Genomic DNA, 27,089 nt, shown 5'->3' with positions numbered 1-27,089 from the left:
GACTGCTGCCGGGCTTTATCCTGCGCTGAGTGGGCTCATTCCGGGCTCTGCAGACAATGGTGGAGGGTTTAGAGGCAGAGAAAGGATAGCTGCCGACCCCAGAATAGAACTCATAGCTGGGGACACTCACCACCCGGCCAGTCCTAATTTCACCACATCCGGAAGGAGATGGGAAGAGGTGGACACAAAAGTCTATGCTAGAGATTCTATACATCTGGAAAATTACTCATCCCTTAATTTATGCGGATGTCTGGCACTGGATTGAAAAGACTCTAAACCTACACAAAAATGCATCCGTATCCATCCTGTTGCTCACAAGGTACATCCCAGTTTTCAGTGATAATAAAACAGCAATTCTTCACTGTATCATCACACTAATAACGTGTTACTTTAATGTAATGTAACACACTTTTGGTCCAAAATTCAGTATTAAGATCAAAGTTACTGGACGGATAGTTATCTGGGGAGGTTCTCAGTCATCCAGGTCATGGAAGTCCGAGGAAAGCGACTGAACTTTGACCTCTCGATCCAAGAAACTTCTCCTTGATCAAATGGTTATGCAGGTACATAAACCCTTCCAAAAACAGTCTCCTCAGTTCCCAGTTCAACGGTGGCAAATATGTGCATTGCTTGGAATTTATTGCTCGTAAGGAAAGAAATGTGACAGCAATGTGCAAAATGTGCCGAGAAACACAAGGCTGGTAGCTAAAGACCACAGACCACCCAAATGTCTCCTCAGAATGAGTGAATTTTGACCAGGTAACAAAAGCAGAGCTGTTTTTCACATCTTCTACTACAGGCTTCAGGATATAATAAATAATAAAAGGAGCTAGCATCTAAAAATAGATCCAGTGTATGTCCTCCCTATCTGAATGAGTACTTTTGTTTATTTCAGCTTATATGTATGGCAATAGCATGACTGCTGTATGCTGTAACTCAGTAACAAGTACTTTGACACTACACAGCGTAAATAAGCAAAGTAACAAAGAAATCTGTGGTACTGTAGTTACTTCTTTTTTTAGTTCACTTCATTTCACATTAAATAAAATATTGTTTTTTTCCAAAGTGAATAAAAATCAAGTTACATCCTAATAAGAGGAAGTGTCAAGAGAAGGTTGTGAAGACGCTGAAGGGTCCTGTTAGAACCACGACCCAGACGACCTGTGGACCTATAAATCGAGAGCATGAATGAGTCACAGACCCTGTGAATCTGTACTAATTGGACACTAAGAGGTTAATTTGGGAGGTTTCCATGAAGCCTCTTCAGATAAGAACAGAAAGATCTGTGAGTCTAATTGTCCAAAAAACAACATGTGATCCCTTCTGAGGCAGAGGAGACAAGGGCAGAAATGAGGCAAAGGCCAGCAGTGGGCCTATTGTCTAGGGCTGGCATGGTACGGCCCGGCTGCCAGTGAGTGGTACCAGGATAAGACAACAGATCCCATTCAATTCGTGTTCCTATCAGCAGCTGCTAGATGGTGGGGTGGTATAAAAATAATAGAGGCCTTGTTTCAGCTGGCTCACCCCACCCCAGCCTCCACATCCCTCAATTTCACATCTGGAGACGTTTGCCCCCACACCTCAAACAGCTAAATAACCACTCGGGCTCATTTCCCAACACCAGAACAAGCCTGAATTCACCAGGGACAAAAACAGGCCTGTGAAACAAACAGGAGTAAAATGAAGGTGTTTTTTTTAATTCCTCAAAGTAGTAAAATCTAAGCCCCGGTCCTTGTTCTGTCTCCAGATCTTGTGCCTCTCTACCTCTAACAGCTCGGTTTCTTCGTCTTCTGCTGTCTCTAATCACCCAGGCTTGTTTTCTCCCTTTGTCTTTGTGTACATTTTTTGCTCCGCTCAACCTCGCTGACCCGCAGCCACAGTATGATTGGCTTTATCTCTGAGCTCAAATTGGCTCTCTCCTGAGTTCAGCGAGTTAAAGCTAAGGCCTTCGAAACCCCTTTAAATGCCAGCTAGGATGAAATGGAGACCATGTGTACTATAAAAACAAACACAAAGTACTTTGTGACACTAAGCCCTGAAGCACAACTGGTATTTTTATAACATAATTCAACACTTTTAAACACCTTTAACATTTAAGGCATTTTCTAGTGTTTCAGGGACCTGCAGACATCTGTGACTCTCACCTTGAGGTTAGTGTGCAAAGCGGATTCTGGAGGATAAACGATGAAGTGGCGTAATGTGAAACCGAAACCCTGGGAGTTCTTATGGAGGACCAGCGTCCGGGGACCCTTCCAGCCCATGCCGACCCCCTCCCTTCCCGGCCGGGTCGCCATGGGCGGCCGAGGGTTGTCACCGGCTGAGGAGAAACCATCCCTCCGCCCCTTAGCCTGTAAACACAAAGAGATCTGGTTAAAAACATTACCCCCAGCAGGAAAAGCAATTTTATACGAAATGACTGCAATTTGTCATTTAGTAAGCTGGAATATTTGCTTCTAATAAGATTTACGGGCATCAGAAATGTCAGCAATATCAGTTCTTTCCCATTATTCGTACCAACACTCCAGAAAAACCTGCAGTTGTCCAGATTTATGGCTCACTGGAGAAGCACAAGGTGCCTCTGTACTCAGTGACATTAACTCCGCCGCTGCCGGACCGCTCATTAGCAGCTTCCTTGTGAAGTCCTGTCTGCTAGCCTCTGCATGCCACCCAGCCTCAGAACAATAGTCAATAAACACACCTGGGGGAGGGCAGGGGGGACTATCAGGAAGAGGCCATATCTAGACGGGGCCAAGCGGGAAATGCGGGTATCACCCAGTTCAGACTACAGTGACCTTGGTCTTATTATAGGGAGAGAAGATCCAGGGACTCTGAGCGTGGAGAATAAAGGCAGATTTTCAGCACAGCTCTCTAAATTTCTCATTCCTGCTGCCGAGTAAATAAGTCCGGCAAGCTCAGCTGACAGACACACGTGAGAACTATCACCCGCCTGCTGCCCCATCGACCCACATCTGTCAGTCAAACACAATCACCTGACCAAACAGGCAGGAGTGGGAGCGAGGGAGAGAAGGAAGAAGGGAATCTGAGTGCCAGCTCACAGCTTAAGTCTGCTGCACACATCAAGTCACTGCAAAACTTTTCTTAGTAAAACTGAACTCCCTGCACTCTCACACTCTCCCAAACTTAAATTAAAACACTGTAATGACTAGTCCGACCAAGTCAGCCCGGTCTTTCAGTCACCGTGCCGTGCTTTATTTTGTTTAAAGCTGCAATCTTCTGCATACTGATGGTAAAAATAACTTCTTACTGATGGATGCTACAGCATAAAAATGCAATGCACTGCAGACAAAAATAACATTTTTAACAGTTTCAGAAAGACAGATTATAAACAGTCGGATCATTTTTCTTCTTAGTAAATGATCATTTAGACAAAAAAAGACATTGATTTGTTTTTCATTAACTAAAGATGAGGGCTGACACTGATACGAGCAAACCAGGAGCTGCACGGGGATCTTAAATCACATTGCGCACATTTTTACGCCTACGCACTGTTTTGGTTAAATCAACGATGAGCTCAGGAGGACACCATATTAATTGATGACATTTTATCTAATCCTACTTGAAGATTAGATTAGATTAGACGAAGTAAATGATGACAGAGGTAAAGGTTGCCCAAATAAGTTCGTACACTGGTTAAATGCTAACGTCATACACTCTGAGAAAGGCTACAGGAGTCTATTAAAAGTAAATGTGATCCACCTCTCACCTACTAACTGTTACATTAATGCACAAAACTGTCAACGGATACAAACAAGTACCACCTGCTTGACCGCCTTCACATTCACCTGGATTTTGCACATTTACTAAGGCATGCGGCAACTGCTGCTGTGATTTGGCACAATATAAATGAAACTGAATAGAATATACATTTTTAATTTGTGCTATAAGCCTTTAAAACCCTGCAACAACAGAATTTTTACTCCCCACACAGAATCTTCAGCACATTTGAACTAAGTTAATGACTAACAAAAACATCTGTATACTGGATGTTTTACTTATCTTATGATGTTTTTTCCACAGGTTTTATTGATTTAATATGGGATGAACACCCCTGTCAAAGGTCACTTTGTGACATGCCATTACAGCCCCAAAGGTACAATAAAGGGTAGGGCTGTTCGATATAACGATATATATCGGATGACGATCTATCGTTTCATTTTACGCTATCTTTTGTTTCGTGGTGTCGCAAAATAAACTGTTTACGGCAATATTTTTTCATCGTTTTGATGGTCACGATAGTGGCTATATTAATTTCTTAAAGTTCTCTCTTTCTCTTATATTTAATATAACCACACTACTGACGGACAAGCACCTGTTTTGTCATTAGCAACAACGAAGGTAAAACCATCACGTGTCCGCTTGTTTATGTTCCACATAAACCTTTCACAATAAAGCTCAAGATCCTGTTGAGACTTTTCAAAATAAACTGAATCACGTGAAAGAGCAGATTATTTACGGATGAGAAGTAAAAAAAGAGCCGCCAGGTACTAAAAAATAAACCTTAGACGCAAACGTTAGAACAGGCTTTTCCCCGCAGCACGCCGTGTAATAAATACTCACAAAGAAAACGGCGGCCGTTACAACTTATGTCTAAAAATGTATCGTTTCATGCATCGGTTAAAACACTCCAGCTACATGCCGCGCAGCTGGAAACACTCCCCGCAAGTCGAGCTGCCCGAGATTCACAGAATTTACAGAAAATGTTACATTTTTGTGATTTATATCGTTATCGGGACAATAGAGTTTTGGTCATATTTTGGTCATATCGCACAGCCCTAATAAAGGGACTTATTTTATGAGTGTACAAGCCATGAATCAACAGAGGCCACAGATGTCATTTTAGGTGTGATTTGATGTGCATGTCACTTGATATGAAAAATGAGTGAATGCTCTGAGATTCAGATTACTCAAACCACACTGAGATATGAGTCAGTGTGCCCTTAAAAGTCGAAATCCTAAACTGTTTTGCGCGTCTTCAGATTCTGTGATTGTGTATGTTGCATACATGTTTTCGTGTCAGTGGGTTAGTATTTCTAGACCACATCATCTAGATGCACACCCCACATTCCGCTTCCTGTCCTCCCGATAAACATGCTTACACACAAGTACAATAACGCGCACAGGCCTGTCCTGGCAAATCTCCGCATGGCCACAGAACAACAGGAAGTGGCAGGCTTGAGGCAGGAAGTGGGGCAGTACTGTGGGGCGGGATAACCCTACAAATATAACCACGGAGAGTTATGGAGGCACTTCCATTCTTCACCCCTCTTTCTCCTTCCTTCCAACCTCTCCTCCCTTCCACCTCTTCTTCCTCTCTCTCCACTTCTATTCTTGCAATGGAAACCTGGCTCTGCCGACATTTACCGCACATGTTCTTTTCCTCTAATTTCACATTCCATCGAGGGAAAAAAAAGAAACCAAAAAATAAGTTTGCACTTATAGGCTACTTTCAGAAACATCAAGATGTTTGCTGGTTAAAACGCTTAAACTTAAAAGTACGAATATAATTTTGATTAATCTTGGCTATTTTCCAAACGATCACAAAAGATTATTTTGGAAGATATGATGTGCACGTTTCACAGACTGTGATATCCATAGATTCTCAAAGCTGGATCTTTAGTCTGGCAGTCTAAACAATGTAAAATAACCCTTCTATTTTCTTAGAGAGGCATGCAGCGAGGCCTATTATGTGAGCCGCATAAAGAGGTGCGTGAGGAAGGCAGGGGAGTGCTTGGAGTGTCAAATTAAAATGATAAAGAAAAAGAAAAGGCCAGGAAAGAAAAAAAAGAGGAAATGAAAGAGCAACGGGGTGAAAGGAGGAAGAGACAGAGTGAATTCCTTGGAGGGCGCGGGTTGATTTTGGACAAGTTGAAACACACACAGCAACTGGCACAGGAGGGGCGGGAGCACAGATAGAGTGAATGAGACGAGAAGGATGAGGAGAGAAGGAGACGCAGAAGGAGGAGGAGTATCGGGCCCCAGCGAGGGACAGGCTCCAGCACGCCGGTTTCGACCACATGGCCCCTCCCGGCGCTGAGAATACTGAACCCTGTGATTACCCAAAACACATAGGGTCTGCCTGGGTCTCTGAGCCAGGAGGACAGTTTCCCACTCTGCAGCTCTGGACTGTGTGGGCTGTGTTTCTGCTCGGCCATTCTGCCGAATCTAGACTCAACCTTTTCCCCCTAAAACAAGACGAACCCCCTCTCATGCCCTCTGAGCATGATTCGACCAGTTTCCTCTGCCACCGCTACCAAAATAAAATTAAAAAACAGTTTAAGCTTGCTGACAGGCCTCTCCGGGACAGGACATTCGGTTTAACCAACAAGGAACTTGGAAAATTGTATCTGCGGTTTTGCAGTCTAATCTTGACTTCCTACGCAGGCTGGAAGCACAGACGAGGGAAACCTCGCTCCTGTTTTGCTGAGAAAAGAAGACATTTGGTATTTCCTGCCCTGCAAGTGGGAACTTAAACTGTTTCACATTGTTTTCGCCAAAAGAAGTATTACCTGCTGAGGCTGATTAGCAAATAAACTTCAGCGAGTACAGAGAACTGAAGAATCCTGTTATCACCTGTAGATGATGTCATAAAAAAAAAAAAAAAGAGTAAAAAAAATGCTTCATTGGAAACAACTGAATATGCAGAAAAGCTTGTAATGTCACACCACAGCTTCCTCCTTTGAGTGAATGTTTAGTGGGTAAAGTGGTGTGCTTTGCCAACACACAGCAGCAGCAGCCGGCTCTTCCCCGAGGACATTTTCCTCCTGATTTCAATTAAGAACCATATAATTAAGATGAAGGACTGATAAGACAAGAAAGGAGCCGCTCAAAGACAACATAGCATGCTGCATCTATAAAATCCAGAGGAAATGTTTGATGTTTAAATTGCGGCGCCAAAATTTTAGAGCCCCATCAGCTTTATTAGAGAATAAAAACGCTATAAATAAACAGCGGGGGTGGTAATCTCCCCTGAAATCCCGTAATAAAGGATTTTTGAGTCTTAAGAGGCTTTTCTAGGACATGACAATATTGTAAAGCTGACGGCATAATCGTCGGGAACAGCGTACGTGTAGGGTAGCACACGTCCACACAGACACACACTCTTGTCCTCGCTCCATCCAGAGGTAAAGCAGTTCAGAGGAATGCAGTGACTGTCAGGGAGCCCGGCTCCTGCTAAAACCCCAGCAGGACAGAACAATAATGCTCTTTTAAACAGCTGAGAGCTGCAACCTGTTTGAAAAGTGGAGCTTTGCGGCTGTTACAAATGCTGACGAGCCTTTAATCCCGATGGTCATAGCTGTCTGCGTCCGCAGCCCGGAGCCGAGCTGCCAAGAGGGAACAGGAGAGGGGACGGCGCAAAAAAAAGCCAAACCATCTCATCCTGATAATTCCTGGACTCACCGGCCACACACAGAGAGCGCTCCCCCACCTCTGCACCTCCACGAGCATCCTATGTCTCACAAATGTGTGACGTGCACGTGAATATCCACCTTTACTCTCTTAAGGAAGCCGGCGGATTCTGTAATTTATATAACAATATGTTTAAGGGGCCATACTTGCGAACGTGTGTGAATGCAGAATGTTTGCTGAAAAACCAGTCCAGCCCCACAGTCCAGTCCAGTTCAACCAGGCCAACAGGTGATGATGCAATGTCTGTTAAACAGGGTTTTTTTCTGTTGAATAGCAAAACATGCCTATTTGTCCAAGTGAAACCTGCATCACTGGTAGCAGTGAAGTTCATTTAAGCTATTTTAATTCAATCCAAGGCCTAGAATCATTTCCAGGAGGAGCGGTTTTAGAATAACTTTTACAGCATGACTTGATAGCTGAGTGGGCAGCAGCACATGGCAGTTAGTCTGTGACGTGGGTTTAAATCTGACCAGGGACTTTTTATCCTCGCTGCCTCGACTTTTTGCTTTAGCAAAGAGGTGAAAGTGCAACAAAACACTGCACTTTATCACACTTTTACATGACAGATTTTCACCTTTACAATTCGTGAGGGTGTTGCGGTCGTGCCGGCAGCTGAACGTAAAGAAAAAAAATGCAAAAAGAATTGAATGCGCCAATCCTGTGATCCCTCAAACGCAATAAATCTCAACGATAATAAAGCAGAACAAGATACCAGACATATGATGTGCCAGAGAGATAATAGAAGTGCATATTTCAACTTAAAGTAACAGATAGAGACAGCTAGGTGCAACTGCTCTTCATCCCCCTCTCCTAAAATGTAAACAGTGTACAGTGTCTGTTTGTCCCAGCTGTGTCCATACAGCCTCTCCTTTTCCTCCCCCCACACTTACATTCCTCATTATGGCATTTTTTAAACTGTGTCAATGAGTCTGGGGGAAGCGGATGATGAGAACCATTAAAAAAAAAAAAAAAGCAGTGAAAAAAGATGTGATATTCCACATAAATGATCACGGTTAAATGAGGAAGTAATGGCCTGAATTCTGAGGGCATTTGGGACTTGGGGGTGGGGATGCACAGCTGTACAACTGCATGACACCTCGATCAAAGTGGTACTTAGAAGCCACCTTAAACTGTGCTTAGCCAGTAATTAGCTCCTAGGAGGAAGAAAAGGGTCAATATGCAAGCCATTCCTAATCCAATGGATGGAAAACGTGAGTAAGCTGGGAAATATTTTTATTTGCTAAATGTAGCTTATCTGATCTTAAATTCATAATTCTAAGTATATTTTTGTTCAGAATTAACAAGTCCACAACAAATTCAATAATCCGGTGTGTACGTGGTCTTTGCAGGCCAACTGCAGCTAAAAGCCACCTTGACTGTAGGTAAAAACTACACTTTCTTAATTATATTGATCCACTCAAAGAAGTCTAAACAAAGTGTGCCTGCCAAAACAAAAGAGCCTGAAGGCAACACAGGCATTTCTCCAGAAACTTTAAAGAATCTACCAACAGCTGAGGGGTTAACCGGCTCCAAACAATGAGTACAGTTACAGAGAAGCATTGCTGACATGCATGACTAATTGCACACAGCGGTTTCTGGAGAGTATTGCTGATATCATTGTTTGCTGTGTTAATTCTGGAGAACCACAAAAGTCACCACGAGCACGACAAAAAACATCTCCGATGTCTTGGAGTGTAAAGTGGCCGAGGATTTAGCAGGAAGTATGTTAAATAAGCAATCTGGTCAATTCATTTGACAACAGAAAAATTTATGAGAAACTATTCAAACAAGCAATGTACAGTTTTAACTGATAAATCTTATTTTTAAAAACAGATAAAACAGGAAATTCCTACAAATTTCACATCTTGCTATTAGAAGCTGTGATGGGGATCAATACATTGTTGGAAATCCTCATCAAGTTATCTAGCTAAAGCATTTAATTTGGACTCAACTTGTCATTTAACAGCAGCCACTGACTGATGCTTTTAGCCACAGTCACCACATCTTAACGTTAGATGGGTGAAGACCAGTGACCCCTTCTTACCCTGGGCTGATGAGAGCTCTGGCTGTGCCCAATAGGCATGGCAGGTGGCGAAGTGGGTGGCTCCGAGGTCGTGCCTCCACGTAGAACCGCCAGCCAAATGCAACGAGGTTCAGGGGAGCTGCAGTCCACCCCCACCGGGTTCTGGAAGCTCCAGTCAGACCCGGCTGGCGCAGGACACGGGAGCATAGCAGCGGGCATCGGAGCGCTGAGTTTGGTCAGATCCGCATCGCTCGCCACCAACATGGGCTGCACACACTCAAGCACCAACACAAAGTCCTGGACGGTGTCCAGACACAGACCTACAATCGAGCCAAGACAGGGTGGCTGCTTTTAGTGTCTTCCGATTCTCCAGTCATTTAACTTCACGCCTCCTGGCTCCAGTCCATTGCTGCTGCTGCTGAGCCTCGGGAAAGTTTAATCCAACAAGTTACACATCACAGCCTGACGCTCCTGACCTCCATCGGTCAGCTCTCCAAGACCCTCATCCGCACTATTGGGGGGTTCAAACCAGAGGAAGAAAAAGGCAGCAGATAGAGGAGTGTGTGTGTGGTGCAGGGATCAGAGGTAGGTCTGGTTTCACTACAGACACACACACAGAGACCAACTGACAGCAGCCCTCCTGTCGGTGTCCAGTGATGTTCTGCATTCAAAGCCACTCTGTCCACCCCCCAAAACACACAACTGCTGTCCCAGAGGGCTGGATCTTCTGTCTCTCCTCCCTCCCACTGCCCCCACTCTCTCCTTTCACCCTCCCTCTCTACCTCTAGTGCCAGACAAACTTCATCTCTCTCTCATCTTAATCCCGAATGTTTACTTTATCACAGCGACCATCAGCTACTCGATCTGTTGCTTTTCTGTTGCTTCTCCTCTTTTGCTTTCTCTTTAGTCCTTGTTTTTGTTACTCGGACTGTATCCAGACAGTTACTGACTCCTTCCACATGAACCGGTCTGACTGTCATCAGTAAACAAACACCTGTGCACTGTAAAGCGGAACTCTTGAAGCCATACGTTGGGAAAAACCGAGAGCGGGTCAGCTGTTAACAGTCCAGGTGAAGAGATCTCCTGTAGGGTTGCTGCTGGTAGGTTAAATCCACGTTGGATCCTTCCTGTGCTGCACGTGTGCTGCACATATGTGTGTGTGAGCGACACAAACACAGTGACAGAGCTTTGGTCCCGCTGCTAAACTCCACAAAAGCCAGCCCTGCCTCCACCGCCTCCCCTCCACTCAAAGGGGAGAGAAAAGAGAAAGAGGCCAATTTGCAGCACAAAGAGAGAGGAAAAAAAACATTTGCGGCTGCTATGCTTAGTCTTCTACTCCCTTTTTCTTATAGTTAGGAGGGGAAAACACAGAGGAGGGAGAATGATAATGAGAGAACATGGAAAAAAGCTGCCAAAGACAGAGAAGGAGAGCAACGGGCGCTGCTGTGGTTGTAAAAGCTCTGAAAATAACACGGTCGCTACTGGATGTCAATATGACCTCTTTGTCAAGCCTATACTCCCACTCTCACGTGCAGACACACTCCTTCCCAGAGGATCCACCCATATACAACACAGTGACACCTAAAAACCACTAAATCAGTCAGGGGTGAGTTCTCACCAAACAGCCAGGCGTCCAGGGTACGTGCGAGAGCGGCAGACAGGTAACCATGTTGTTGTTACAGACAGCCAACGTTCCCCTCCGGTTGTCGTCACTGTTAACCTGCCGAGCATCCGTTACCGATGAGGTTAGACAGGTTTCACCTGCCGAACAGCGGGGCAAGTTCCAACTCGACTGGAGAAGGCCGTCATCCGCAAAAAACACCGTACCCTCTGGATATGTCGCACTATGCCAACAAGAACACACACTGCAGGCTTTGATAGTTTATACTCACTGAGGAGGTGATAAATTAACGAGTCTGTTACTTTCACAGGCAGAAACATACCCCAAGAAGAGTGAATAATAGTGGCGTGTCCAATAAAAGTACCAAAAAATATAAAACACAGTTAATATAAAATATGAACTCAAAGTGTTTTGGTGTCATCTAGCACTTTAATATGATATCCTGCGTTTCTCTTCCGTGTGGGTCACTTTTTCTTTTTTTTGTTAATCTTGTGCAAACACACAAGGATGTATACATGTGCGTTAGGAAAATATGTTACATTTACTCCAGGAAGTTAAGATATTGTGCAATGTGAGGCTGCAAATGCAAGGCTGAAAAATGAAGCAAATCTGGAAAGGCTAAAGATACTTCCTTAACTGTGAAGTTAACGTCTCCCTTCTCTACATCTCTACTTACCAATTTAAATTTCATTATGGTGTAAAATTATGCAACATTGAGTGACAGGACAACAGTCAGTCAAAGTCTACACGCCAGTTTTGGTGAATGAAATTCAAGCAGTTTAGTTTCTGTGCATCATTCTTTCACAAGTATCAGTGTGATGCTAATCGCTTTGCTAATCAAGCTAGCTACGCTCTCATCCAGATGTGATCACTTCGAGATCCCTGCAGTGGTCCTGCGTTCAATACAACCATGTTTTATGCGCAGTCTGTGGGATCAGTCATTGAATGATGTAAAGAGTAATTTATTTACAATAAAACTGATTTACATTATGGGAGATCTTTGATCAAGAGTCCAGAATGTTATAATTGGCCTGCAGTCACCCACATATCACTCGCAGGCCATGCTCTTCATGTTCTCAATTTTGCATTACAGCAAACATTGGAAAGGCTTTAAAAAGCTTTTTTATTAATAAGCTCCATGTATTTATACACAGCATGCAAACATCTGATCTTTTTGCATGTTAGCAACAGGCCTATTAAAGCAGCAAGGCGCTTGCACTGCATGACTGATATGCATCCTTAATAGTTGCTTCTAATTCGTACGTCATCATAATAACGAACCTCATTTTTATGGGCGTCACACATTTTCTATTTTTCTACTTCCAAGAGTTACATAGTGGCTCTTTTAATGATCTTTCCTGCAAAAATAACAAACTACATTGAGGTGGATCCACACCTCACTTTATCCCCAGTTAGTTTATTGAGTCAGTAGACTTTCACTTACACACACAGGCACACACACACACACACAGAAACCAGTTACATGTGATTACAAAAGGCTGGTTTTCTTGTGCACATGCATACACACAAGCACATGCCACATGTCCCACTGAGTCACTGCTGAGTATAAATACACTAGGCTATGTAATTATGGTTCCACTTAAAGTCAGAAGGCTGTGGCTGTAGGGGGGTTTGTCTTCTCTCTGTGGTTCAGACCAGAGCTTCGGGTTCAATGCACCACCCGGAACCGCCCTGCTGGATCACCATGGGGAGGTCCGATTCATCACCAGGAGGGGGAGATGCGAGAGAAAGAAAAAGCCAGACGGGGATTTAAAATCTGCATCCATTTCAAAGCGGCAGCACTGAGGTGGGATTTCATATGGCACTTTTTACAATAACAGTTAGTTTTAGTGAGGCGGGAGGAGTGCCTAATTTGGAAACAAAAGGTTTCTGGCTGTCTCACACCCTCTCTTTCTCTCGGTCACCCTTTCATGAACCATGACGGCACTTACAAAAACAGGAGGTTAAGTGAGAAAAAAAGAGAGATGGCTGGCAAAAGAAAAATGAAAATAAAGGCATTGAGTTACAGTTTATCTGATGTGAGCCACACGTGAGGAGCTCGAACAAAAGCACATGGTCTACTGGTTAGCCGAAACATGCCCGAGCAGGCAGACATCACCTGCATATGGGCTTAATTTAAATCATAACAGCATACCTTTTTTTATCTAACTTGTAACGATTTGAATGCTCAGTAAACAGCACTCGAGGTTTTTTCTTCCCCCCGTTTCTTTTAGATCTTAACCTGGGAGCGCAAAACTCCTGGAAATGTCAGGAAATCAAAGCCCGACATGCACCGCAGCTCTCAGAGGAGCGACGTCTCTGCCCCTCACTGCTCTCCGACAACAAACACATCTGTGGAAAGTGAAAACTGCCCGCTGGTGTAAGGGACAGATTAGTCTGGCGATATGTTTTAATCCCTCTCATAGTCGGATCATGACAGTGAGCCAACCGATTAACACACAGTGGCCTCCCTACCCTTTTTGTTTTCCCCACTGCAGCTTCCTCGCAAGGCAAAACAAAAGTCTGTCTCTTCTCTGCTGCATCTACAAAACAGAGCTGTGATGAGGAGAAAAAAGGCAAGAAAGAGCAGAGTGAAGCCATTCAGAGTGCTGACTGAGCGCTTGGTTGGCCTGTCGCTAACAAACCGCGCTGCAGACACAACCGTAGGGTGTCTTCTCTAAACACAGGCTGCAAGAAAAGGCACAAAAAGGGTCAGGAAAGGACAGACGGGGTTTGATGCTTACAATGACTGACACAACAAAGACAATACATAGATAAAGAACTTTAATATCATTATAATCTGACGTCTGGAAACCCTTGAGGAAAATCCCGTCGCCTCTGGTGAGACAAACTCCGGTGACACACTCAACATGTGCCAGGAAAGGCGATAAAGGAGCCCACATGAGTTATCTGTGTCATCACACTGGAAACTAAGGAATGATTCAGATTTTACCACAAATATATGCCCGATGCACCGCCACGGTTACCAAGCTCCGAGGGGGTCCCCCAAGATGAGTAACAAACAAATCAAAGCCACACTTTTTCCTTAAACAAAGCTGTTTGTCTTTTCCATTTTCCCACCAAGAATTGGGGACTTTTGTTTTTGCCTTTGTGCTTTAAGAAAACATTTAAAAGAGTGTTCACAAAGCGGCTGTGAAAAACTTTTCTGTGCCTCAGTATTTCTTAGGTTTAACTAAATATAATCTACAGTTATGAAACATGAGGCTATTTTAATAAAAGAATGAGTGAATAAAAGTTTTGTTAGAGCACATTTCACATGTAGCGGTTCAATAATTGGCTCTAGATGGCATCAGCATGGAGTCGATTTCTCCGTCTAGACAGACATTAAGTGTAATCTGCTGAAGTGGATTGTACAAAAGCAAGCGCTTGTGTGAAAAAAGGGGATGTAGCTGTTTTAAGATGGTTAATTTTAACTTTAATCTCCAGTAAATCCCCATGCCATGGAACCTATAGGCCTTTGTAACAGCATTCATGATGTAGTGAGCAGACAGCAGACACTAGAGGGCAGCTGCAACCCAGGGTCTAAAAGCAGATGGGTGGGGGGAAAAGCCCAGAGGGCACTGGGCCGCAGGGGATAGAGCAAAGGGTGATGAGCTACAAGTAAATGTAAAGTTTTACAACAATAGGTGGCATGAGTGTGTGCCCAGGGCGAGGAAGTGCAAGAAGCCGACCTATAAGCCGTTATCTGCGATTCGTGGTTGTAAATGAGTTACAAATGGATAAGCTCGGGGTGGGAGACTGTGGCTGGACATTAGGGAGGTCACACCTGTTGTGGTCTCTGTTGTGCGAAGCTCTGAGACGATAGCAGGTGCAGAGCGAGACGAAACGTGCAAGGGTCAGATATCTAATCAACACACAGCTGAGGTGGTACCGGGGTGGTCTAACCCTCCCTGACTGGCCAGAGGACTTTTACAACAACAACAACAACAACAACAACAACAATGCATGACTCAAATCTGCAAACCAGAAGAAGCGTCTTCTGTGTTAAACCCACTGCATTATGCATGCACTCCACATGACATCAGCCCAAGTGAGCTGGCTGAGAACTGAAATATCAACTCTTTAGTCACCTTTTCCCGCCCACTCACTCACACACTTAAGATATTATTAGCTCCATGAAGCTAATAATGTACAAGAAGTCTGTAATTACTGATATGAGTCAAGCTTTTAATCTGAACCGACATTACACTGCTTTAAAAACAGGCCACAAAAAGATTATTTCTATAATTAACCAGGTTAAGATTAATGTCTGTTTAGTCCCGAAAATAGTAAAAAAACATTGATGCCCAACAGCGTGAAATCTGAAGCTGTGGTGTATCATAACGGAAGTCTTACAAAACCTGCCAAACCAGTGAATCTTTGGCTTTCAGTGTTATAGCATGTCACTCTTTTACTGCAGTGTTAATCAACAATCATTCGGCTGGCTTAACACATCAGATAAGTTGATAGTAACAACACAATCTCAATTAGGGACCTAAATCACAGGTAATCATTTAGCACTGATAATAACTTCTTAAATCATTTAACTAGGTGGACTAGGACTCCAGCTTCCCAAATGTGACAATCTGCTCCTTTTCACAAGAATTGATTCATTAATTCAATTTATATGATTCATTCATATAACCCATTTTTTGGAAATTATAACACAAAAAATGTGCCTATTGTGCTACTTCTGCCACAAGGGAACGCTGGGATACATGAGTCAGCCCGCCGGCCTACAAAGCATCTACGTGGACAAAAATGCCCGATACAGAGCAGGAAGCAGAACACGAAAGGGTGGGGGCTTTGACAGATGTTGGAGAGCGAACACCGGGGTAAAGGGGGGGAAACTTGGAGGGAATAAAAAATGAGGACAGAGAGTGATCTAAAGCAGAAGCAAGAGTCAGGAAGTTGAAGAGAGCAGATGGAGAGGAGACAGGAGAGGACGATTTAAACATCTGGGCTCAGACAGCGGCGGCGCAGGCGCGTATTTACGCAGAGACGCACTCTAAATACCTCCTCTATTGTTTCATTTAAATAACGCAGCACATAAACGACGACAGTCCAGACTGCACGGCTGGAGGCTAAACCACAAAAATGTCACTTCTTTGCTCAATCAAGCTAATTAAAGGCTAAGAAATGAATCCATTAACAGACAGTCTGCTGACAAATGATTAAACACACTAAGAGATGTGTAAGTGAGTGTTGAGAATAATCTATCCTATGGATTTTTGCCCTGTTTTCCAACTCGCGTTCCAAAAACATGCACATCACCTCTTCTTTTAACAGAATTCTGGGATTGCTTGGGAAGAGAGGTGTACTCTTTAAAGCAAATAAATACTCAAGAGTTTGGGGACTCCTCTGGTATAGATTTTTTAAATAAGTCGTCAAATTCTGCTAATGAGTAACAGGTTTGGGTTGCAGGCAGGCAAACTGAGCACATGGACAATATCTTGGTATTGTCTTGAAAAGCATGCTGGCGGAATTGCAGCATGTATGTATCATTCAGCATTAATGCTGCCTTCACAGATGTGCAAGTAAGCCATGAAAACCCCTAAAAATAATCTCAGGCACACAGTAAGTGTCACTGTTTCTGAGTGTGTTTGAATTGCATCGCTTACGATAAAAGAACCAACTATTCATTGACATGGTTTTCAAAAATGCTCCTGGATCTATAAAATGATTTTCCTGTAAACAGCCTGAATATCAAAACCATCCACAGGCAGTTTACAAGATTCAGATTATCTGAATCTTTATTTAATCCCCATATATAGTTGTGTGAATGCCTCTTAAGTCTTCCACAGTGATGAACTTCTCCTCCAATTACATGTAACGTCCTCAGCTCCACTGGGATGATCTTCTTCATGTTGTTGGCCGGTGTTTTGTTTTAACATGACACAATCTTTGCAGGCTTTTGCTCTCCCCGTCTGAACTTTGTTGGACGGGCTTTCTGGAAGCAAATTCAAAAAGTTTCAACATCTGATAGTGTCGCATTTATACTTCTCAAATTTAATGGGTGGGTCTCTCGTGGCTATAAATTTTTCATAGCAAGGAGAGACCCGCAGGCCATATTGCATGGGATCAAACCTGGATGTATGAAGGAAAAGATGGTTTCTATTTGTGCATGTGATAAAGAGCGATGACGCATACAGGCAAAACACACACACACACACACTATGACATACACTAAGTGGAGAGACGGTGCTCCACTTTAACCTAATTAACGAGAAGTGGCTCCTCTAGTCGACTGCATGTTTTATGTTCAGGTCACTTCGATAATAAAAAGGAACTAAAATGAAGAAGAAGCTTCGTCTCTTACTGGATATTTCATGCATGCATTAACAGTTTAACTTTTTGTGTCCGCTTATTTTTAGTGAAGGGTGAGAGGGAATGGCATGTTAAATAGATGATAATTACAGCTCAAAGTTGCCATGAATACTATCAAGTTGCCTATGTTTGACCTTAATAGTTACTATAGGTCTGAACTTTAAGACTCTCAGACTGTAAAACCACTTGGCTCATTTTAAAGAGCCAGGTGTGAATGCTAGATCCTTCCTCTCTTTTCAGACATGTCTGAAATCTGGAAGTCTGAAAACGTTCCACCTTTTGATGCATGAAAGATGTGTGACGGCCGAGCAGTCACCAAGAACGCTTAAATCAAAACACACTGGTTCCTGCTAAAGATCTGCTCTCTTTCCACGGTGTTTTTAGTCATGTCCCATCCCCTCACGCTTAGCCAAAGAACATGAAACAAAGAGGACCGAAACAACAGCCACATCCTGCTGCTTCTGAAAGCCACTATGAGGCGACGGCTGGGTTTTATCAGGTAAATTCCCAGCTGTACCGTATAACGAGTCTTCTGATACTGACGGGATCTATGACGACATCTGGCAGAGAGCTAACTTTGCTCCTTGCACTGTATTCCCCACCCCTCACCGCTCCACTGTACTGACCACAACCGCTGGGAGCAATCATAGCGTCACGTCGGAGCTCCACTGCAGTAAGATGCCCTCCCTTGCTACCCCTCCCTTCTTTTTCCCCTTTTTCCCTTTTCTTCTCTTTCTTTCCTGGTTGTTTTCAGAAGCAGGCCTCAGCAACAGAAAACCACAGGGCTCCAGCAGGCCTTTTGACTCTCTCCACCCCCCTCGCCCGCGTTTGGAAGAAGCGCGGCCGTACTTTGAGCCCCCTCTTCTCGGTTGCTTCCCTCTTCAGACCCACATGTATATATTTAGCTCATCTCTGCTTCTGTATAATTAACAGATGAAAATTATAACTTTGGGACTCGGAGATGACGTTGCTGTTCTCCTTGGCTGAAGCTGAACTTAAGCTTCAGCCCTAGGGGGGACAAAAACCAGGCGGCGGTCCAACATGTGGGGCGTGGTGGAGGCGATGCTAAGCCAGGTTGGGAAACTGAGCGAGGCAGTTAAAAAAGAAAGAGAAAGACGACTGCAGAAAGGAGTCAGAGTGTTTATTAGAGCTAGCGAGATGGCCTGCTTGACTGCCTCCATCAGCCCTGGAGTTTCCATTTGTGGTCATCTGGTTCTTACATTCCTGCCATGCACCACCGCTCACACCACGCCGAGGAAGTCTCCATCACTAAGTTCACACAGGACTGTACAATCCAGCAATTCTCAAAGCTGAGTCTGGGGTGTAGAGTAGCCATTTAGGGAGCTCTCAGAGTAGTGAAGAATAGTTTAAGTTAATGAAAGCTTTTCTTATGTTTGGGTCTCACAGATGGAATCTGATCACCTGGGAATCTGTGGGTTACGTCTGGGTATTTGGGGATGTGAAAATAGTTTTAAAGACTGCTTTTGCAGATGCACGAGTACACTGATGCAGCTCTTAACCCAGCTGGACAAATTCCCACTGTCTAAAAGTTCAGTAAGATTTTCCAATATTTCACATAGACCATCTCAAATTAAGATCAGTGTTGTGATTCACATGACTCTCCACGGGCTCGCAAAGTCTCTCTTTAACAGTGTACGCATGATGCCACCGGGCAAAAGATAGCAACTGCACGTAATCAATTACTACAGTTTAAAGGAGTTTGGAGGCAGACACATCAATTCTTCCCTTTTTCAATCTAGTCAAATCTGAAGCACAGCCAAACGCATGTGATGCAGAGGTCAAGCGAAACTTGCTAGGCGTGATTTTTCTGGCAGTAACTTCAGCTTCTGTTCTCACTTTGAGATAAACCTGGCGATCCTCAGATTAAATCCAAAGGGGCTTTTGCAAACCATCTCTTCTCTTCAGCATTCCCCAGCAGAGCAGAGATGCTCTGCAGATACTGACTGGCATGTTTCGAATACAGGGCGATCGTCCCACGCTATCACTTCATCTGCTCCTTCCTGTTGACTGTGATGTAAAACCCTGTTTAGTCCTAATATTCGAGCAGATCCCAAAGGCACTGCCCTTTTGAGCGCGCCGAGCAACGATGAGATCCATATGCCAAGCTGATGATGCTATGTCTGCATCTTTAACCTCTGTCACTCTGTATTAGCAGCCTTTTAATGCAACCCAGAGACTGTTCACCCTGCAGAAATAAACTGTCCTTTTGTAGCCTCATGACTTCTATCACCTCAGAAAAGAAGGTCAAATTTGCCACCTGAAGGAAATTAGGCTCGCGCTTGTATTCTTATTTTGCTTAGCTAATGGGACGCCTGGAGAGGCCTCCAACTGTTAACACAGGAATCATACACTCGCATATGTTTTCACTCTGTTATTCAGATTAAAGACACGTTGCCATTGCTTATAGTGAAGAGGAAAGTTAACAGAAACACACTGGACTGTTAGTTTTCACTCTGTAAACTCAGGGCGGTGGGTGGGTGGGGGGGTTGGATATACAAGAACTGTACAAAAACAAACCCTTCATGGCAAAAACCTACATGTGAATACCCGCTGCTTTAAGGATGACATTCTGCTCACAGACGGCACATACAGACAGAATTGAAAGCAGTGGCGGCAGCAGAGTATCCTGAAAGGAGATGCCCAAAGAAGGAAGCAGAGAGGGGATCAAAGCAACGAGCGATTCACAAGGAAATGAAAAAACAAGAAAGCTTCAAATTCGGAAGAAGCCAGAGAAGAAGAAAAAAGTACTACTCTATTAATAAGAACTGTGACACACACAGTCACACACAGAGAGGGAAAAAGACCAACAAAGAGTAGAGAAGAGAAGGAAGCCGGAAGAGATACGAGTGAGAATAATGAAGCTCAATGTGTGCAGAGTTAGAGTTGAGTTTGAGTACATCTGAATTCATGCAAACCTTCAGCCAACAGAACACAACTGCTGTGTATTTGCCTGAGCAAGTAAGGCTTCACATCAGCCTAGAGACTGATCAGCGACCCCCTTTTAACCCCAGGTTGCTAGGGAAAAATGTCTATTTCCTGCTCAGCTGGTGAGTGGTTGTTGGCTGATGCTATGTGAAATAGGTCACAAAGAGATATACAGTCTGGAAAACCTCCTTGCCATTGCTTTGGTTGCAAAAAGACTGCCAAAGTTACCTGTCGTTTGCATGGAAAATGCCAATTTATCTGCAAACATTCTTTCACCAGTTGTTAATACAAATTTTTCCCTAGCGGCGGCAGTTATCAGGGAGTCGCAGAGGTGACCATATCCCAGCAAACTAAATGTTGTGCTCTACTCTTCTTATGCTCATGCTTTCTCAAAATTTTAGTCCATATCTGGTAATCATTTTTGATTTCACCTTTAGTTTGGCGCCTTTGATTTTAAGCTTTTAAGCTTTTGTGTCTCACATTCCTGAGCCACATTCCTTAGCTTGATTTCACTTTCAAATCAAATCCATATATCTGGATTAAATATGGGTTTCTTTGCTCTAAATTTAAAAGAAAGAAAAATAAGGGACCCAAATTTTTTAAGTTTGCAAACTCCATAGTGTAGTAGTTTACACTTCCACCAGACAAGGATACACAAACCCCTCAATGTTAAATTAGGACGGGCATCTGGGATAAAAACTTTCCCAAATCAAACAAGAAGGTACAAACTGTAGTGACCTCCTTGTAAATAAGGGTCTGTAACAGCTGGTCACCCATCAGAATCAGCTGATTCTTTCTTTACAATACTTTTAGCATATCTAATGATATTTAAGAGAATATGAATATTTTGGGAGGTGTAGGTTGAAATTTGCTGCTTTTCGATTAGCCTTAGTTGTCCCAGCTTTCTTTGACAGATTGGCAGCCTGTCTAGGATGTACCCCACCTCTTACCTATAGCAGCTGGGATAGGCTCCAGGCTCCCCACAACCCAAAACCATCACCCTGAAGTGGATAAGTGGAAAAAAGGATGGATGGATGTCAAAATTTGAAGCTAAAACTTGGATATTTTTTTTTAGCAAGGATGTTTTTTTCTCTTCTGACTGTAGTTTCTTGTTAAGTGTTGAAACCCGAATACAAGCAGCATCAAGCTACTGATTTAAAGCTGCACAATAACAAAGTGAGACAACATCTCAGAGTAATGTTACACACAAAACCAGCAAACCAAATAAATCGTATGACTAGGATTATCCAATGAGAGAATCTAAGTGAATATGTAAACAGAGACGATGTTGTGCTCAACCACCAGGCATCAGGAAAACCACAGCGCTTTATCTTTTCCCAGCATCCTTAGCTCATTAGCCTCCTGATAATCTCTGTCCCATGATTTCACCAGACTGTCAAAACAGCCTTCCCATCTGAGACCGCTTACAAATAGCACGAAACACACCGTTGCTGTTGTTGTTGCGCGTGCATGCACACTGCAGCACTGCGGCCTGGGATGTTTGGGAAACAGAGATAGAGGTTAGTGAGTCAGCGCTCAACCTCCAATGAAAAAAAACAGCGATCTACCGTGTGTGTGACCTGCAATTCACAGTTCATCAACTCACAACTGCAGCTTTGATGGACGGTACCTGGCCGGCTGTCATTTACAGTATAAACAACAGAGCAGCATTTCTGAGAAGTTAAATACAGTGAGCAAACATCATCTCATTAATAAGCAAACACAACTCTTCTTCTTTTTCTTCTTTGGATGCTTTAACATTTCGCATCACACCGAAAAAGAAAGTTACGTTAGCGCTCTTCAGCCATCACGTGTAATTGGAGATTCATATCATGAAGACACACTGAAACAAAAATAAACACAATTTCTGATGTTTTCTAATCAGCCTGGTTGGTTGAAACTAAAAGGATTTTAATGGGCTCGTTATGCATCCACTTATGCAATCAGTGCAAATGGTGCATATTATATGATGAGAGGGAGAAGTTGGGTGGTTATATGGAAGTTATGGAGGAACAACCTCTTTTTCTTTCCTATTTCTTTACTTTTCAGTGCTTCCCCTCACATGACTCATAAGGATTCTCCCGATTTTGTTATCTTCCCTTTTTCTTTACCCTTCCTCCACCCTAGTCTCTCTCACATTCCAGTGCAATCCCCGCTGTTTGCAAAAAGAAAAAAAAAAAAAAAAAAGAAGTGCACAGCTGATGAGAGCAAGATGCATCGCTCCATATAGTGTTCTGCAAACACACACTCGCTCTTAAGACAGCTCTCTCTTTGCAAAAACAGAACATGTGCAAGAAAAGTAGAACTGTGCACAGTCGACACCGAGACGAAACAACATGCAGGATCAGATGATGTGAATGTAAATCAGTCACACAGGAGCCCTTGGTTAACCCTTGTGCCCCCCTGCTGCACACAGTGACAGGCGTTCCCGCCTGCCTCTTTAGCCTCTTTACTGGGGGCCAAGTGTGTGACGAGTGGGGCCCCTAACCTCTGAACCTTGACCCTGAGTCAAACCTCACCCTGAGCTGCTGCCTTCAGACTGATCCTGCAAGCAGATACAGACAGAGTCAAGTCTGCATTTCCAAACAAGACCTGGCGTGCTCTTCATTCTTCAATATGTCAACAATAAACCCCTCATGCAATGTAATGTGCTGTACAACAGCCTCATATTTTCCTTTGCAGAAACAACACTTCGAGACACACACCAACACAGCGTCTTTGTAGGCACAAATACAAAGAGGTACTCACGCATGCCAGACCATCGACAGGCTGAATCTAATTAGCTCTCATCTGTTTCTGAGAGAGAGGCTTTGTTTTACACCAAACCTCCCACCGCCTGCCAGTCAGACGCCACAGGAAAATCTCCCAGTTGAGGCACAACACAGGCCGAGCGTGCCCTGCAAGAGAAGGGCTAGGTAGGTATGAGATCCGTCACTTTTCACCCAGCAGAGCGTCTCACCAGTGTGTAAATAATTAGAAATTCTCTTAATTCTTTGGCCAGTTTCAGAGAACAGCAATGCCTCCCAGGAAGCACAAATATCAAGTTATTTGATTATGATGGTTTATATACAAACTTGAGTTCCACTTCCATTAAACTTAACCAAGTAGTTTTGGGCGTCTAAACCTACCCGCTGAGTGAAACTGAACATAAATAGCGAGTGAAAGCCCAATAACAAAGCACAAAACACAAACAGGAAGTGATCTGCAGACTTATGACTTGTGCTATCCTGTAGTTCTTTAAAAATGAACTCTTATCCCTCACTGTCCAGTGCTGCTGAGGCTCTGCAGCAAGAGATCTTGTGGATCTCTACAACTCCCATAGCACCGGGACAGAACAGCAGTATCTGCATCCTGGGATGAGAACATGTTGCACATGTGCACAGAGCATCATGCACACCCTATAAAAGTCCTCACCTTTCATCCACTGCATAATAAACAGATACAAATGTAAAATTTTTAAAAACAAAACTAAACCAATTACTGATGCTTAACCGTGGCAGAGAGAAATGCAGACTGGCTGACTACCTACAGGAAGATCAATAAGGAGCCATTAGTAGCAGAAACACGCCTGCTTTGCAGAGCTGCAACAGCTGCTCCCCTTGTACCACAGCAAACAAGGTCAATGATGACTGATGTCCTTCGCCTACCTTTATACCGGCTGGCCCATGTTTGTACAACATCAAGGACTTCCTCATGCACACATGGGGGAGAAGGCCAAATTAAAACTCTCCCAGAGCTAGTTTTCAGACTGGCCTCAATGCCAAAAAGCATCTGTGCGTGTCTGTTGTGTGTACGTTTCATGCACCTGCGCACAGATTATGAGTTTTAGGTGTAACTCTGACCCTTTAAGTAGGATGTAAACAAGCAGGAGTGGCTAATTTTGCGAACACCTGTGTGCTTGACTGTGTCTGAGTGTCATTAACATGTGTCAACACACACACAGACTCACAGGGTTAATAACTGTGGATGTGAGGTGTGAGAGCAGCGGTGCAGCTGTTGTCTCTGGGTTAGAGGAATGCAGCAGGGGTGACGGCGGAGGGGAGGAGGTGTGAGGTACGAACTGACTGATGTAGGATGGTCCATTCAATTTAAGTGATTTTCTTTTTTTAATACAGCACCAAATCTCAACAACACATCCTGCAATAACACAGAGAAAACACAAACTTTACTTTACAGTGTGCTCTGTGTAGCTTCGCCGATATTTTGGGTACTGCTTGATTCTGTTTGATTCTGTGGACAATCCTGTCCCATAATGCAATGCACAATACAAGCAAAGGAATTACTTTCGTGGCTGGAATAACAAAAACAAAAGGTGCACAACAATCGTGGAACAGCTTTAATGAGAGATTAATGCATTTTGGGGCTTTTTTTGTACAGTTTCCTGACTTGGCTTATCTTTTGACTCCACTGTTAACAATTGAATCGCTATATTAAACAATTTAATTGCAATATATGGTGTAATAAAGAAATATTCACAGCTTATACGTCGTATTAGCCTATGAGTTGTAGTATTAGTACATTGCAGCTGATCCTAAACATTTTTGTTTTACCATCCTCAAAATGAAACAATGTAACCAAATGACTAAAAGTACAAATATCGATACGATAATGTCATCCTATCACTCCCTCAGTACGAATACTTCGGATCCAAATGTGGATATTAAAACTTGAAGGTCCTGTTAGCAGATTCACCTACAGATGTGACTCTGCTTCATGGTGGCGGTGACACTTACCACCTGTTTGACGGTAAAGTGAACCAACGTTTACTTTAACAGTACAGAGCAGTGAATGAAAGCAAAACGTTTTTTGGAAAATGCATATTTTGTAAAATAAAAAAAGAAGTCCAAGAAAGCCTAACCGTTTTGAAAATCTGTAAAATAGTCAGCACTGCAGCATCTGCTCTGCGATGTGCCTACTACGTGGTGAGGCCATCTGCTAATGATCACTGAAATGCTTTCCTCTGCAGCCTCTTACAGATGCTTTCAGTTAAGGTTGCCTTGACCAGGAGCTGATCCTGGACCTGCAGACTGTTCTGTGGTCTGAGGTCTGCAGCCTCTCTGAGGTGGTTGTCCTGTGATCCACTGCCTCTGCCAGAAGAGGTTTTCTCTGAGGCAATGAGCAACTTCTGAGACTGGACCTCAGTGTGATAACTGTCTCCAGATCAGTAGAGAGAACTGAAGGATTTGCACATAATAACAGCTACAGGGTGATGCTGCGTTAGTCTGCAGTGTATCAGTGAACAAACACAGGCGTGCCGCAGGGACAAACGTGAGCTTTAACATCGACCAGCTCAAGGCAAGATTTTCATAAAAGTGCTCTCATGTTTCCCATCATCAATATATTCCAGCATCACGTGGCACAATGCAGCATTAGACATCAGGAGTGCCGCTCATCCTGCGCTCTTCCCCCTCCCTGCTCTCCGCTGCCGGTATCGATCTCACCCGCAAACGCTGCACTGCTACATTAGAGCAGAACTGCTAACAACATTAAACCAGTCCCACTGGACAACATCATAACTGCTCTCATCACACAGACACTTTCCACCCTTCCTCTTCTCTGTGCTCGAATGTTGGAGGAACACACAAAGCCTGATTCACTTTGCGCCTCATTTTGACAAATTAGACATTTTATTAGATTCTAGTGTCATCCTGCATCTCGCTAAGGAATAATGTTCAATTGTGCGCTTGCCAATACTCGGGCAAGAGAGGAGAACAATCCCGATCATTTCCATCTGTGCTGATGGATGTATGCGACTCATTTCCTGCACCATCGCATAAAAAAATAAATAAAAAAACACTGCTAAAAAGAAGAGCAGGGTGTTGGCTGAAGCACAGGGTTTAGAACAGATCAGGGACTGAAATGAGATGAGCTGAACTCAGCACAGAAGCCTCTGCAACAAGAGACAGCTAAGGCAGTCTTTCTGAGGGATATCAAACCCTTTGAATTTTATGAGTTCCTGTTCATTTCAATTACAGTTTTATGTGGGAACACGCACGGCATCAAAGTGTTTCATGTTTTACTGTGATACTACATAACAGATAAAAGTGAATTCAGTGGGTCTGAAGGGGCTTTCGCAGCTCTGTTGCAGTGACATAAAACAGCAGAGGCTCAATCAATGTGCGACCACACAAGAGGAAGTGTTGCTCTTTGCTGGAGGTGATAAACTCTGCAAGAACAGAGAGGAGGGAAAAAATGTAGAGCCGAGCTATAAAAACAGACAAATTCCTAATTACAGCAAGACTGAGCGCGCCGCGGAGTGACTGCGGAGGTTGATTCCTTCAGAGCAATATTGCAACACACGGCAGAGATACTGGCAAAGGTAACCTCGTCACTAGGGCTGGGCGATATGACCCAAAATTCATATCTCGATATTTTTTAGCTGGATGGCGATATAAGATATATATCTCGATATATCTTTTTTTAAAGCCATAAAGTAAGAACAAAAAGAGAGTTCTTAGTCAAAGCTGTGTCCCAGATGTCACACAGGCACTTTTATTAACATAGAGCAGATGTACATAAAATTTACTCAAAAATAAATTATGAGCATTTATTAAATAATAATGCTCCATAAATAAAAGAAAACAATGTTGTTTTTGTGCATAACAAAAAGCTCACAAATGTGCAGTCAAAATGTAAACTAAAAGACGAGCACAATAACAAAGACAGATTTCACAGCTGCTCTGTTCCCAACTTGTACTGCGTGACTGACAGCCTGGAGTTTGTAATCCGCTTCATAACCACGTC

At 43.5% G+C, this 27,089-nt stretch overlaps 1 protein-coding gene across 9 annotated transcripts in view; it reads right to left on the bottom strand.

The window, feature by feature from the left end:
* arhgap23a (Rho GTPase activating protein 23a) overlaps positions 1-27,089 on the bottom strand; it is a 68,066-nt gene that overhangs the window by 24,903 nt on the left and 16,074 nt on the right. For 6 of the 9 annotated variants that reach the window (XM_085454808.1, XM_085454811.1, XM_085454812.1 and 3 more), the window contains exons 1-2: positions 9,473-10,167; positions 2,145-2,348 (exon numbers count right to left, since the gene is read on the bottom strand). In XM_085454808.1, coding sequence (XP_085310934.1) covers positions 2,145-2,348; positions 9,473-9,715 — 447 coding nt within the window. In that variant the 5' untranslated portion in view covers positions 9,716-10,167. Of the gene's footprint in view, positions 1-2,144; positions 2,349-9,472; positions 10,168-27,089 lie in introns of those variants that run through there. The other 3 variants (XM_085454816.1, XM_085454813.1, XM_085454807.1) reach the window with 1 other exon arrangement.

The sequence above is a fragment of the Copadichromis virginalis genome, linkage group LG4, assembly GCF_057382275.1.
Source record: "Copadichromis virginalis isolate Kocher_CV1m ecotype Utaka linkage group LG4, C_Virginalis_male_GT1.1, whole genome shotgun sequence".
Lineage (NCBI taxonomy): Eukaryota > Metazoa > Chordata > Actinopteri > Cichliformes > Cichlidae > Copadichromis > Copadichromis virginalis.
This window is presented reverse-complemented; position numbering and strand designations above follow the sequence as displayed.